Source organism: Callionymus lyra, chromosome 18 (genome assembly GCF_982586985.1).
Source record: "Callionymus lyra chromosome 18, fCalLyr1.hap1.1, whole genome shotgun sequence".
NCBI classification, from domain to species: domain Eukaryota; kingdom Metazoa; phylum Chordata; class Actinopteri; order Syngnathiformes; family Callionymidae; genus Callionymus; species Callionymus lyra.
This window is the reverse complement of record NC_141835.1, coordinates 6609898-6624068: the sequence shown is the minus strand read 5'-3', so window position 1 is coordinate 6624068 and position 14171 is coordinate 6609898. Positions and strand designations below refer to the sequence as shown.

At 38.5% G+C, this 14171-nt stretch overlaps 2 protein-coding genes across 4 annotated transcripts in view; both read left to right on the top strand.

Annotated features, from left to right (window-relative positions):
• Positions 1 to 14171, top strand: part of bsdc1 (BSD domain containing 1) — a 227788-nt gene that overhangs the window by 164761 nt on the left and 48856 nt on the right. The gene's annotated exons all lie outside the window — the stretch shown is intronic.
• Positions 10573 to 14171, top strand: part of LOC148060301 (apoptosis-stimulating of p53 protein 1-like) — a 53733-nt gene continuing 50134 nt past the window's right edge. For both annotated transcript variants that reach the window (XM_087779282.1, XM_087779281.1), the window contains exon 1: positions 10573 to 10699. In XM_087779282.1, coding sequence (XP_087635408.1) covers positions 10607 to 10699 — 93 coding nt within the window. In that variant the 5' untranslated portion in view covers positions 10573 to 10606. The remainder of the gene's footprint in view (positions 10700 to 14171) is intronic.

Below are 14171 nucleotides of genomic sequence, written 5' to 3'. Positions count from 1 at the left end.
ATCCATTCATTGGTGTTGTAATAGACGGTTTGTACTGGGGTGGAAATCCATTCATTGGTGTTGTACTAGACAGTCTGTACTGGGGTGGAAATCCATTCATTGGTGTTGTACTAGACAGTCTGTATTGGGGTGAAAATCCATTCATTGTTGTTGTAATAAACAATCTGTACTGGGGTGAAAATCCATTCATTGGTGTTGTAATAGACAGTTTGTACCGGGGTGGAAATCCATTCATTGGTGTTGTAATAGACAGTCTATAATGGGGTGAAAATCCATTCATTGGTGTTGTAATAGACAGTCTGTACTGGGGTGGAAATCCATTCATTGGTGTTGTAATAGACAGTCTGTACTGGGGTGTAAATCCATTCATTGGTGTTGTAATAGACAGTCTGTACTGGGGTGAAAATGTATTCATTGGTGTTGTAATAGACAGTCTGTACTGGGGTGGAAATCCATTTATTGGTGTTGTAATAGACAGTTTATACTGGGGTGGAAATCCATTCATTGGTGTTGTAATAGACAGTCTGTACTGGGGTGGAAATCCATTCATTGGTGTTGTAATAGACAGTCTGTACTGGGGTGGAAATCCATTCATTGGTGTTGTAATAGACAGTCTGTATCGGGGTGAAAATCCATTCATTGGTGTTGTAATAGACAGTCTGTATCGGGGTGAAAATCCATTCATTGGTGTTGTAATAGACAGTCTGTATTGGGGTGAAAATCCATTCATTGTTGTTGTAATAAACAATCTGTACTGGGGTGAAAATCCATTCATTGGTGTTGTAATAGACAGTTTGTACCGGGGTGGAAATCCATTCATTGGTGTTGTAATAGACAGTCTATACTGGGGTGAAAATCCATTCATTGGTGTTGTAATAGACAGTCTGTACCGGGGTGAAAATCCATTCATTGGTGTTGTAATAGACAGTCTGTACTGGGGTGTAAATCCATTCATTGGTGTTGTAATAGACGGTTTGTACTGGGGTGGAAATCCATTCATTGGTGTTGTACTAGACAGTCTGTACTGGGGTGGAAATCCATTCATTGGTGTTGTACTAGACAGTCTGTATTGGGGTGAAAATCCATTCATTGTTGTTGTAATAAACAATCTGTACTGGGGTGGAAATCCATTCATTGGTGTTGTACTAGACAGTCTGTATTGGGGTGAAAATCCATTCATTGTTGTTGTAATAAACAATCTGTACTGGGGTGAAAATCCATTCATTGGTGTTGTAATAGACAGTTTGTACCGGGGTGGAAATCCATTCATTGGTGTTGTAATAGACAGTCTATACTGGGGTGAAAATCCATTCATTGGTGTTGTAATAGACAGTCTGTACCGGGGTGAAAATCCATTCATTGGTGTTGTAATAGACAGTCTGTACTGGGGTGTAAATCCATTCATTGGTGTTGTAATAGACAGTCTGTACTGGGGTGAAAATGCATTCATTGGTGTTGTAATAGACGGTTTGTACTGGGGTGGAAATCCATTCATTGGTGTTGTACTAGACAGTCTGTACTGGGGTGGAAATCCATTCATTGGTGTTGTACTAGACAGTCTGTATCGGGGTGAAAATCCATTCATTTGTGTTGTAATAGACAGTCTATACTGGGGTGGAAATCCATTCATTGGTGTTGTACTAGACAGTCTGTATCGGGGTGAAAATCCATTCATTTGTGTTGTAATAGACAGTCTATACTGGGGTGAAAATCCATTCATTGGTGTTGTAATAGACGGTTTGTACTGGGGTGGAAATCCATTCATTGGTGTTGTACTAGACAGTCTGTACTGGGGTGGAAATCCATTCATTGGTGTTGTACTAGACAGTCTGTATTGGGGTGAAAATCCATTCATTGTTGTTGTAATAAACAATCTGTACTGGGGTGAAAATCCATTCATTGGTGTTGTAATAGACAGTTTGTACCGGGGTGGAAATCCATTCATTGGTGTTGTAATAGACAGTCTATAATGGGGTGAAAATCCATTCATTGGTGTTGTAATAGACAGTCTGTACTGGGGTGGAAATCCATTCATTGGTGTTGTAATAGACAGTCTGTACTGGGGTGTAAATCCATTCATTGGTGTTGTAATAGACAGTCTGTACTGGGGTGAAAATGTATTCATTGGTGTTGTAATAGACAGTCTGTACTGGGGTGGAAATCCATTTATTGGTGTTGTAATAGACAGTTTATACTGGGGTGGAAATCCATTCATTGGTGTTGTAATAGACAGTCTGTACTGGGGTGGAAATCCATTCATTGGTGTTGTAATAGACAGTCTGTACTGGGGTGGAAATCCATTCATTGGTGTTGTAATAGACAGTCTGTACTGGGGTGGAAATCCATTCATTGGTGTTGTAATAGACAGTCTGTATCGGGGTGAAAATCCATTCATTGGTGTTGTAATAGACAGTCTGTATCGGGGTGAAAATCCATTCATTGGTGTTGTAATAGACAGTCTGTATTGGGGTGAAAATCCATTCATTGTTGTTGTAATAAACAATCTGTACTGGGGTGAAAATCCATTCATTGGTGTTGTAATAGACAGTTTGTACCGGGGTGGAAATCCATTCATTGGTGTTGTAATAGACAGTCTATACTGGGGTGAAAATCCATTCATTGGTGTTGTAATAGACAGTCTGTACCGGGGTGAAAATCCATTCATTGGTGTTGTAATAGACAGTCTGTACTGGGGTGTAAATCCATTCATTGGTGTTGTAATAGACGGTTTGTACTGGGGTGGAAATCCATTCATTGGTGTTGTACTAGACAGTCTGTACTGGGGTGGAAATCCATTCATTGGTGTTGTACTAGACAGTCTGTATTGGGGTGAAAATCCATTCATTGTTGTTGTAATAAACAATCTGTACTGGGGTGAAAATCCATTCATTGGTGTTGTAATAGACAGTTTGTACCGGGGTGGAAATCCATTCATTGGTGTTGTAATAGACAGTCTATAATGGGGTGAAAATCCATTCATTGGTGTTGTAATAGACAGTCTGTACTGGGGTGGAAATCCATTCATTGGTGTTGTAATAGACAGTCTGTACTGGGGTGTAAATCCATTCATTGGTGTTGTAATAGACAGTCTGTACTGGGGTGAAAATGTATTCATTGGTGTTGTAATAGACAGTCTGTACTGGGGTGGAAATCCATTTATTGGTGTTGTAATAGACAGTTTATACTGGGGTGGAAATCCATTCATTGGTGTTGTAATAGACAGTCTGTACTGGGGTGGAAATCCATTCATTGGTGTTGTAATAGACAGTCTGTACTGGGGTGGAAATCCATTCATTGGTGTTGTAATAGACAGTCTGTACTGGGGTGGAAATCCATTCATTGGTGTTGTAATAGACAGTCTGTATCGGGGTGAAAATCCATTCATTGGTGTTGTAATAGACAGTCTGTATCGGGGTGAAAATCCATTCATTGGTGTTGTAATAGACAGTCTGTATTGGGGTGAAAATCCATTCATTGTTGTTGTAATAAACAATCTGTACTGGGGTGAAAATCCATTCATTGGTGTTGTAATAGACAGTTTGTACCGGGGTGGAAATCCATTCATTGGTGTTGTAATAGACAGTCTATACTGGGGTGAAAATCCATTCATTGGTGTTGTAATAGACAGTTTGTACCGGGGTGGAAATCCATTCATTGGTGTTGTAATAGACAGTCTATACTGGGGTGAAAATCCATTCATTGGTGTTGTAATAGACAGTCTGTACCGGGGTGAAAATCCATTCATTGGTGTTGTAATAGACAGTCTGTACTGGGGTGTAAATCCATTCATTGGTGTTGTAATAGACGGTTTGTACTGGGGTGGAAATCCATTCATTGGTGTTGTACTAGACAGTCTGTACTGGGGTGGAAATCCATTCATTGGTGTTGTACTAGACAGTCTGTATTGGGGTGAAAATCCATTCATTGTTGTTGTAATAAACAATCTGTACTGGGGTGAAAATCCATTCATTGGTGTTGTAATAGACAGTTTGTACCGGGGTGGAAATCCATTCATTGGTGTTGTAATAGACAGTCTATAATGGGGTGAAAATCCATTCATTGGTGTTGTAATAGACAGTCTGTACTGGGGTGGAAATCCATTCATTGGTGTTGTAATAGACAGTCTGTACTGGGGTGTAAATCCATTCATTGGTGTTGTAATAGACAGTCTGTACTGGGGTGAAAATGTATTCATTGGTGTTGTAATAGACAGTCTGTACTGGGGTGGAAATCCATTTATTGGTGTTGTAATAGACAGTTTATACTGGGGTGGAAATCCATTCATTGGTGTTGTAATAGACAGTCTGTACTGGGGTGGAAATCCATTCATTGGTGTTGTAATAGACAGTCTGTACTGGGGTGGAAATCCATTCATTGGTGTTGTAATAGACAGTCTGTACTGGGGTGGAAATCCATTCATTGGTGTTGTAATAGACAGTCTGTATCGGGGTGAAAATCCATTCATTGGTGTTGTAATAGACAGTCTGTATCGGGGTGAAAATCCATTCATTGGTGTTGTAATAGACAGTCTGTATTGGGGTGAAAATCCATTCATTGTTGTTGTAATAAACAATCTGTACTGGGGTGAAAATCCATTCATTGGTGTTGTAATAGACAGTTTGTACCGGGGTGGAAATCCATTCATTGGTGTTGTAATAGACAGTCTATACTGGGGTGAAAATCCATTCATTGGTGTTGTAATAGACAGTCTGTACCGGGGTGAAAATCCATTCATTGGTGTTGTAATAGACAGTCTGTACTGGGGTGTAAATCCATTCATTGGTGTTGTAATAGACAGTCTGTACTGGGGTGAAAATGCATTCATTGGTGTTGTAATAGACGGTTTGTACTGGGGTGGAAATCCATTCATTGGTGTTGTACTAGACAGTCTGTACTGGGGTGGAAATCCATTCATTGGTGTTGTACTAGACAGTCTGTATCGGGGTGAAAATCCATTCATTTGTGTTGTAATAGACAGTCTATACTGGGGTGGAAATCCATTCATTGGTGTTGTACTAGACAGTCTGTATCGGGGTGAAAATCCATTCATTTGTGTTGTAATAGACAGTCTATACTGGGGTGAAAATCCATTCATTGGTGTTGTAATAGACGGTTTGTACTGGGGTGGAAATCCATTCATTGGTGTTGTACTAGACAGTCTGTACTGGGGTGGAAATCCATTCATTGGTGTTGTACTAGACAGTCTGTATTGGGGTGAAAATCCATTCATTGTTGTTGTAATAAACAATCTGTACTGGGGTGAAAATCCATTCATTGGTGTTGTAATAGACAGTTTGTACCGGGGTGGAAATCCATTCATTGGTGTTGTAATAGACAGTCTATAATGGGGTGAAAATCCATTCATTGGTGTTGTAATAGACAGTCTGTACTGGGGTGGAAATCCATTCATTGGTGTTGTAATAGACAGTCTGTACTGGGGTGTAAATCCATTCATTGGTGTTGTAATAGACAGTCTGTACTGGGGTGAAAATGTATTCATTGGTGTTGTAATAGACAGTCTGTACTGGGGTGGAAATCCATTTATTGGTGTTGTAATAGACAGTCTATACTGGGGTGGAAATCCATTCATTGGTGTTGTAATAGACAGTCTGTACTGGGGTGGAAATCCATTCATTGGTGTTGTAATAGACAGTCTGTACTGGAGTGGAAATCCATTCATTGGTGTTGTAATAGACAGTCTGTACTGGGGTGGAAATCCATTCATTGGTGTTGTAATAGACAGTCTATACTGGGGTGGAAATCCATTCATTGGTGTTGTAATAGACAGTCTGTACTGGGGTGGAAATCCATTCATTGGTGTTGTAATAGACAGTCTGTACTGGGGTGGAAATCCATTCATTGGTGTTGTAATAGACAGTCTATACTGGGGTGGAAATGCATTCATTGGTGTTGTAATAGACAGTCTATACTGGGGTGGAAATGCATTCATTGGTGTTGTAATAGACAGTCTATACTGGGGTGAAAATCCATTCATTGGTGTTGTAATAGACGGTCTGTACTGGGGTGAAAACGCATTCATTGGTGTTGTAATAGACAGTCTGTACTGGGGTGAAAATCCATTCATTGGGGTTGTAATAGACAGTCTGTACTGGGGTGAAAATCCATTCATTGGTGTTGTAATAGACAGTCTATACTGGGGTGAAAATCCATTCATTGGTGTTGTAATAGACAGTCTATACTGGGGTGGAAATCCATTCATAGGTGTTGTAATAGACAGTCTGTACTGGGGTTGAAATCCATTCATTGGTGTTGCAATAGACAATCTGTATCGGGGTGAAAATGCATTCATTGGTGTTGTAATAGACAGTCTGTATCGGGGTGAAAATCCATTCATTGGTGTTGTAATAGACAGTCTGTACCGGGGTGAAAATCCGTTCATTGGTGTTGTAATAGACAGTCTGTATCGGGGTGAAAATCCATTCATTGGTGTTGTACTAGACAGTCTGTATCGGGGTGAAAATCCATTCATTGTTGTTGTAATAGACAGTCTATACTGGGGTGGAAATCCATTCGTTGGTGTTGTAATAGACAGTTTGTACCGGGGTGGAAATCCATTCATTGGTGTTGTAATAGAGAGTTTGTACCGGGATGAAAATCCATTCATTGGTGTTGTAATATACAGTTTGTACCGGGGTGGAAATCCATTCATTGGTGTTGTAATAGACAGTTTGTACTGGGGTGGAAATCCATTCATTGGTGTTGTAATATACAGTTTGTACCGGGGTGGAAATCCATTCATTGGTGTTGTAATAGACAGTTTGTACCGGGGTGGAATTCCATTCATTGATGTTGTAATAGACAGTTTGTACCGGGATGGAAATCCATTCATTGGTGTTGTAATAGACAGTCTGTATCGGGATGAAAATCCATTCATTGGTGTTGTAATAGACAGTCTGTACTGGGGTGGAAATCCATTCATTGGTGTTGTAATAGACAGTCTGTACTGGGGTGGAAATCCATTCATTGGTGTTGTAATAGACAGTCTGTACTGGGGTGGAAATCCATTCATTGGTGTTGTAATAGACAGTCTGTACTGGGGTGGAAATCCATTCATTGGTGTTGTAATAGACAGTCTGTACTGGGGTGGAAATCCATTCATTGGTGTGGTAATAGACAGTCTGTACTGGGGTGGAAATCCATTCATTGGTGTTGTAATAGACAGTCTGTACTGGGGTGGAAATCCATTCATTGGTGTTGTAATAGACAGTCTGTACTGGGGTGGAAATCCATTCATTGGTGTGGTAATAGACAGTCTGTACTGGGGTGGAAATCCATTCATTGGTGTTGTAATAGACAGTCTGTACTGGGGTGGAAATCCATTCATTGGTGTTGTAATAGACGGTTGTTATTTGTATTATCACCGGTTCAACAGCACGTCTCTTCTAAAGCAAGAACTCTGTCCTCTGATAGTTCATCTTGTTCTGCAGCAGAAGTGACTCGTCGTCCCATGTTTTCTTTTCTCTCCTCGGATGAGTCACGACTCGTCTGGAGCGTCTAAAATTAGGGATCAAAGTTGAGCTCGTCTTCTCTGGTGTGTTCCATCCGTGATTGAAATCACCGAGGTGTCGTGAAGGGTTAAAGATTAGTGTGTGTGTGTGTGTGTGTGTGTGAGGAGGGGGGGGGGGGGGGTCTCCAGGCAGCAGCTGTGAAGGATTCTGGGACGTAAATATCGGGTCGGATCCACGCGGCGTCTAATCTGTCGGCGGCGATTTACGGCTGGTGTGCGTTTCACCGTGTGTGTGTGTGTGTGTGAGCTGAAGGATGGAGGGATGACGGTGAACGACAGACGGAAGGAAACAAATAAAGTAGAATAGTTGAAAGAGGAGGAAGATATGACAACTCTTTGTTCCTCTTTTTTCTTCTCAAGTGATTTTCTGTCCATTCCTATCGAGGCTGTGTGTTTGGAGCACATGTGCCAACCATGTGACCATGTGTGTGTGTGTGTGTGTGTGTGTGTGTGTGTGTGTGTGTGTGTGTGTGTGTGTGTGTGTGTGTGTGTGTGACAGAGATACTGCTGTGTGTGTGTGTGTGTGTGTGTGTGTGTGTTTGTGTGTGTGTGTGAGACAGAGATACTGCTGTGTGTGTGTGTGTGTGTGTGTGTGTGTGTGTGTGTGTGTGTGTGTGTGTGTGTGTGTGTGTGTGTGTGTGTGACAGAGATACTGCTGTGTGTGTGTGTGTGTGTGTGTGTGTGTTTGTGTGTGTGTGTGAGACAGAGATACTGCTGTGTGTGTGTGTGTGTGTGTGTGTGTGTGTGTGTGTGTGTGTGTGTGTGTGTGTGTGTGTGTGTGTGTGTGTGTGTGTGTGTGAGACAGAGATACTGCTGTGTGTGTTTGTGGTGTTGTGTGTGTGTGTGTGTGTGTGTGTGTGAGACAGAGATACTGCTGTGTGTGTTTGTGGTGTTGTGTGTGTGTGTGTGTGTGTGTGTGTGTGTGTGTGTGTGTGTGTGTGTGTGAGACAGAGATACTGCTGTGTGTGTTTGTGGTATTGTGTGTGTGTGTGTGTGTGTGTGACAGAGATACTGCTGTGTGTGTGTGTGTGTGTGTGTGTGTGTGTGTGTGTGTGTGTGTGTGTGTGTGTGTGTGTGTGTGTGTGTGTGTGTGTGTGTGTGTGTGTGTGTGTGTGTGTGTGTGAGAGACAGAGATACTGCTGTGTGTGTTTGTGGTATTGTGTGTGTGTGTTTGTGTGTGTGACAGAGATACTGCTGTGTGTGTGTGTGTGAGTCAGAGATTCTGCTGTGTGTGTGTGGGGGTGTGTGTGTGTGTGTGGGGGGGGGGCGGTGTGTGTGTGTGTGTGTGTGTGTGTGTGTGTGTGTGTGTGTGTGTGTGTGTGTGTGTGTGTGTGTGTGTGTGTGTGTGTGTGTGTGTGTGTGTGTGTTTGTGTGTGTGTGAGACAGAGATACTGCTGTGTGTGTTTGTGGTGTTGTGTGTGTGTGTGTGACAGAGATACTGCTGTGTGTGTGTGTGTGTGTGTGTGTGTGTGTGTGTGTGTGTGTGTGTGTATGTGTGTGTGTGTGTGTGTGTGTGTGTGTGTGTGTGTTGTGTCAGTTTCTCTCTGTAATCTGTGCTGCTGTCGCTGGTCAGCCTCACATCACACCAGCGACTACAACCTTCTCTAAATAAATACTCTTAGGAAAGTAAGTAAGTCATAGTTATTTGTAAAGATCTTTCCAGACCAGGATCACAAAGAACTTTAACGATCAAAAACACAGTTAAAATATATACTTTGAAAGGATTAGACAAAACGTCTTAAGATGAAGAAACTGGAAGCCAGTGAAGAGTTTTAAGGATCAGAGAAATGTAAGTTCTTCTACTAGAGCGGCTCAGAATTCTGGCTGCAGAGTTTTGTATGAACTGCAGACCAAACAACTCCTTCTTGTTAAGACATGAAAACAAACTGTTTAATACACAAATATTTTTGTTAAGATTTATAACAAGTAGTTTAGGAATTCCAGCTTTGACCTTTCGTGACCCCGGGCGGCACCGACTCTGTTCTGGTGTCGTCTGAGATTATTTATAAAATCTGATTTTAGATTTGAAATACTCTCAATAAAGAGAATGTATGTTATTATCTAACTGATCGTGTATTTATGGTTGTGATGGTAATTAATCTGTAAGTAAAGAATGAAGTTTATAATTTAGTTTTTCTTTAATTCTGACACGAAAAGAAAACATTTAGGAAAATTAATCTAAAGTTTTCATGATAATTCATCAAAAGTATCAGTAAAAAGGTTAAATAATCCCTACATTTTTAATGTTTATAATAAGTTTTTCTCCAGTTAATGAGAATGTTTCTAAAGAATAATAATTAACATTTAAAATAATCTACAATATTCATAAAATCGCACCAAAGTATCACTTAAAATTATATTAATTAATCCTTAATTTAATAAATGAATCTTATAATTGTCTATTTGTTCCATTATTTAAATGTTTCTGAAGCACAAAATGAACAACATGATATTTCAACAAAGCATAACTAAAAAAAAAGTTAAATAATGTTTTAAAAACCTTTATAATTATTATTATTTATTAATTATTAATTTATTAATTAATTTATTCAATTATTAAAAATGTCTTTGAAGCACAAAAATAAGAGATTCATTGAAATGAATCTTCAATGTTCACAAAGTATTACTAGCTTTTAGTTTAAACAAAACCTTTTTATCAAGATCTAAAGTCATTAAAACATGATCAACAACCATATCGAACCGATTTAATGATTCATAAGGATTTTGTTATAGATTTTTAGCTCTTTTTTAAATGTTTTTTCTTTTATTTTGTTAAAATAAAGACTTTTATTTTGACAAAATCACTCAACAATGTTCCTGCTCTTATCTTCATTTTTCCTGTAACTAGAACCCCTTCCCCCCTATCTGTGTGTTTCCTGTCTCTCTCTCACACACACACACACACACACACACACACACACACACACAACCCCACACACAAACACACACACACACACACACACACACACGCACACACCCCCGCTGTCAATCACACACTTCAAACACCACCTAGACGGGCGGAACTTTCTCTCCGCCATGTAAGACTCATCCTCTCGCCATGTGTTGGTGGTTTTTCCGATGAAGCGGGTTCTGGGTCTGGTCCTGGAACAACTGGGAATACTTTCCGAGAACTTGAGTCAGTGCGGGACCACAGGGAAGAAGCCCAGGACGGTGAGTGAAGTTCAGTGGAAGTCCTGCCACTTTAAAAACAGTCAGGAGTGTGAAGCCAGACTATCTGTTTCTCACGTCTCCATCCCAGAATAGCCGAGGCCGGACTCTATCTTGTCCCGGGACGGCGTTAGTCTAAACTCCCACCAGGTTCTTTTTCCCCAGCAACCTTCCCAGCTACCTGGGGCGATAGGCAGGGGACACCCTGGATAGGTCGCTCGCCCATCAGTGGACACATCGAGACAGACTCTCACGAAAGTCAATTTAGAATCAAAGTTTGGCCCACTGTTGGTTTTTTGGACTGGAGTGAACCACAACTTCAATCCAGAGTCACTAACTTTAACACAAAGTTTAAAAAATGCTAAAACTCAACTAAATATTGACTTTAATTGATGTTGTTGATGATTGTGTTGTTGTTGTTTTGTGTGTGTTGATTTTTATGTAATTACTCACTTACTATTACTTACTTATTCTCAGTTTTGTTGCAATATTTTCCATGTTAAGTTGAATTTTACCTTTAATATGTCTTTAAAGACTTATTTGATCACAGATTCTGATATTAATAACATCAATATCTGCATATTAATAACATCAATATCTGCATATGAATAACACCAATATCTGCATATTAATAACATCAATATCTGCATATTAATAACATCAATATCTGCATATTAATAACACCAATATCTGCATATTAATAACACCAATATCTGCATATTAATAACACCAATATCTGCATATTAATAACATCAATATCTGCATATTAAAAACACCAATATCTGCATATTAATAACATCAATATCTGCATATTAATAACACCAATATCTACATATTAATAACATAAATATCTGCATATTAATAACATCAATATCTGCATATTAATAACACCAATATCTGCATATTAATAACACCAATATCTGCATATTAATAACATCAATATCTGCATATTAAAAACACCAATATCTGCATATTAATAACATCAATATCTGCATATTAATAACACCAATATCTGCATATTAATAACATCAATATCTGCATATTAATAACATCAATATCTGCATATTAATAACACCAATATCTGCATATTAATAACATCAATATCTGCATATTAATAACACCAATATCTGCATATTAATAACATCAATATCTGCATATTAAAAACACCAATATCTGCATATTAATAACACCAATATCTGCATATTAATAACATCAATATCTGCATATTAATAACACCAAATATCTGCATATTAATAACACCAATATCTGCATATTAATAACATCAATATCTGCATATTAATAACATCAATATCTGCATATTAATAACACCAATATCTGCATATTAATAACATCAATATCTGCATATTAATAACACCAAATATCTGCATATTAATAACACCAATATCTGCATATTAATAACATCAATATCTGCATATTAATAACATCAATATCTGCATATTAATAATATCAATATCTGCATATTAATAATGAGATAGACTGACAAACATCTTCACACTTTACAAATACTTTGCTTCAGTCGAGTCATTTTAACGTCTGATGACTCGGACTGAAATCCTTCATGCGTCTGATGCATCTTGACTTGATCACATCAGCGTAACTAACTAGTCTGGTTACACTGTTGTGTTCAGAAGTGACGACAACTGAATTATGTTTTGAATGAATTTAGGTGGATTTAAGGCTGGTTTTGTATATCACTAGGGGTGTGAATTATCACTAATCGGGCGAAAACATACGTATCTCTGTACACGGGTAAAAATATTTTGAGATTTTGTGATACTGTAGTAACAAGGATATATTTGTAGTATTGTCCAGTACTTGACTCTGGTGTTGTAGTATTTACAGACCACATGACTCTTGATGAAGTCGTAACCGATTTGTTTTGATACCAAAATATGTCCAAACATCAGATTTGAAAGCTGCTTGAGTCACTGTATCCTCTCGTCCTCAGTTGTAACTGCTTTCATTTGTTTTCAAACCAAAATATGTCCAAACATCAGCTTTAAAAGCTGCTGGAGTCACTGTATCCTCTCGTCCTCAGTTGTAACTGCTTTCATTTGTTTTCAAACCAAAATATGTCCAAACATCAGCTTTAAAAGCTGCTGGAGTCACTGTATCCTCTCGTCCTCAGTTGTAACTGCTTTCATTTGTTTTCAAACCAAAATATGTCCAAACATCAGCTTTAAAAGCTGCTGGAGTCACTGTATCCTCTCGTCCTCAGTTGTTATCTCTTTCATTTGTTTTCAAACTAAAATATGTCCAAACATCAGCTTTAAAAGCTGCTTGAGTCACTGTATCCTCTCGTCCTCAGTTGTAACTACTTTCACTTGTTTTGAAACCAAAATATGTCCAAACATCAGCTTTGAAAGCTGCTGGAGTCACTGTATCCTCTCGTCCTCAGTTGTAACTGCTTTCATTTGTTTTCAAACCAAAATATGTCCAAACATCAGCTTTAAAAGCTGCTGGAGTCACTGTATCCTCTCGTCCTCAGTTGTAACTGCTTTCATTTGTTTTCAAACCAAAATATGTCCAAACATCAGCTTTAAAAGCTGCTGGAGTCACTGTATCCTCTCGCCCTCAGTTGTTACCTCTTTCATTTGTTTTCAAACCAAAATATGTCCTAACATCAGCTTTAAAAGCAGCTGGAGACAACTGTATCCTCTTGTCCTCAGTCGTCACCAGGATCTTACTGGTTTTTAATGTTCCTCTAGCTGCGGAGGACGTAAGACTGCTGCCATCTACTGGCTTGACGTTTAATTGCAACACAAATATGTACAAACGCTGTGAATATTTGTTAGTTGTAACTTGAAAAACTGATTATTCTATTTAATACTCATTTAACTTAATTAAACCATACAAAAACTATAGTTAAAAAAAAAAGTTGCTGGAGTCGACTGTATCCTCTTGTTCACAGTCATCGCCGGGTTCTTGCTGGTTTTGATTGTTGCTTTTGCTGCGAAGAGCATAATGACTTCTGCCATCTAGAGGCTGGGAGTTAAGGTACAACACAAAAATGTGACTGTATGTACTTTAATTGTAAAAGAAAATTGAATTATTACGTTTTACAGACACTTTATTGAAATATACATCATAAAATAAGTTTAATAAAAGTAATACATGATTAAAATCAATATCTAAATTAATAAATCACTTATTTTTTGTTGTTGTTTAATATCACTAGAGTACCTTTAAAAAATACATATCTTGATCAGTGTATTGATGTATTGATGACACATTGTTATTATAAATATACTTGAGATTTAGTTTGTGTGTCTGTTGTGTGTAATCACTGATGAAAAATACACAAAATCCCAAGTTTAGTTTGGATCAAATGAACTTAAAAAATGATCAAAAAAACAAATATATATATATATATATATAGTGTTTAAATGTTGTCCAAACCAAAGCTTTTAACATTGATTTTCTGGAACTCCTGTTGTGTTATCAGTTTTATCTT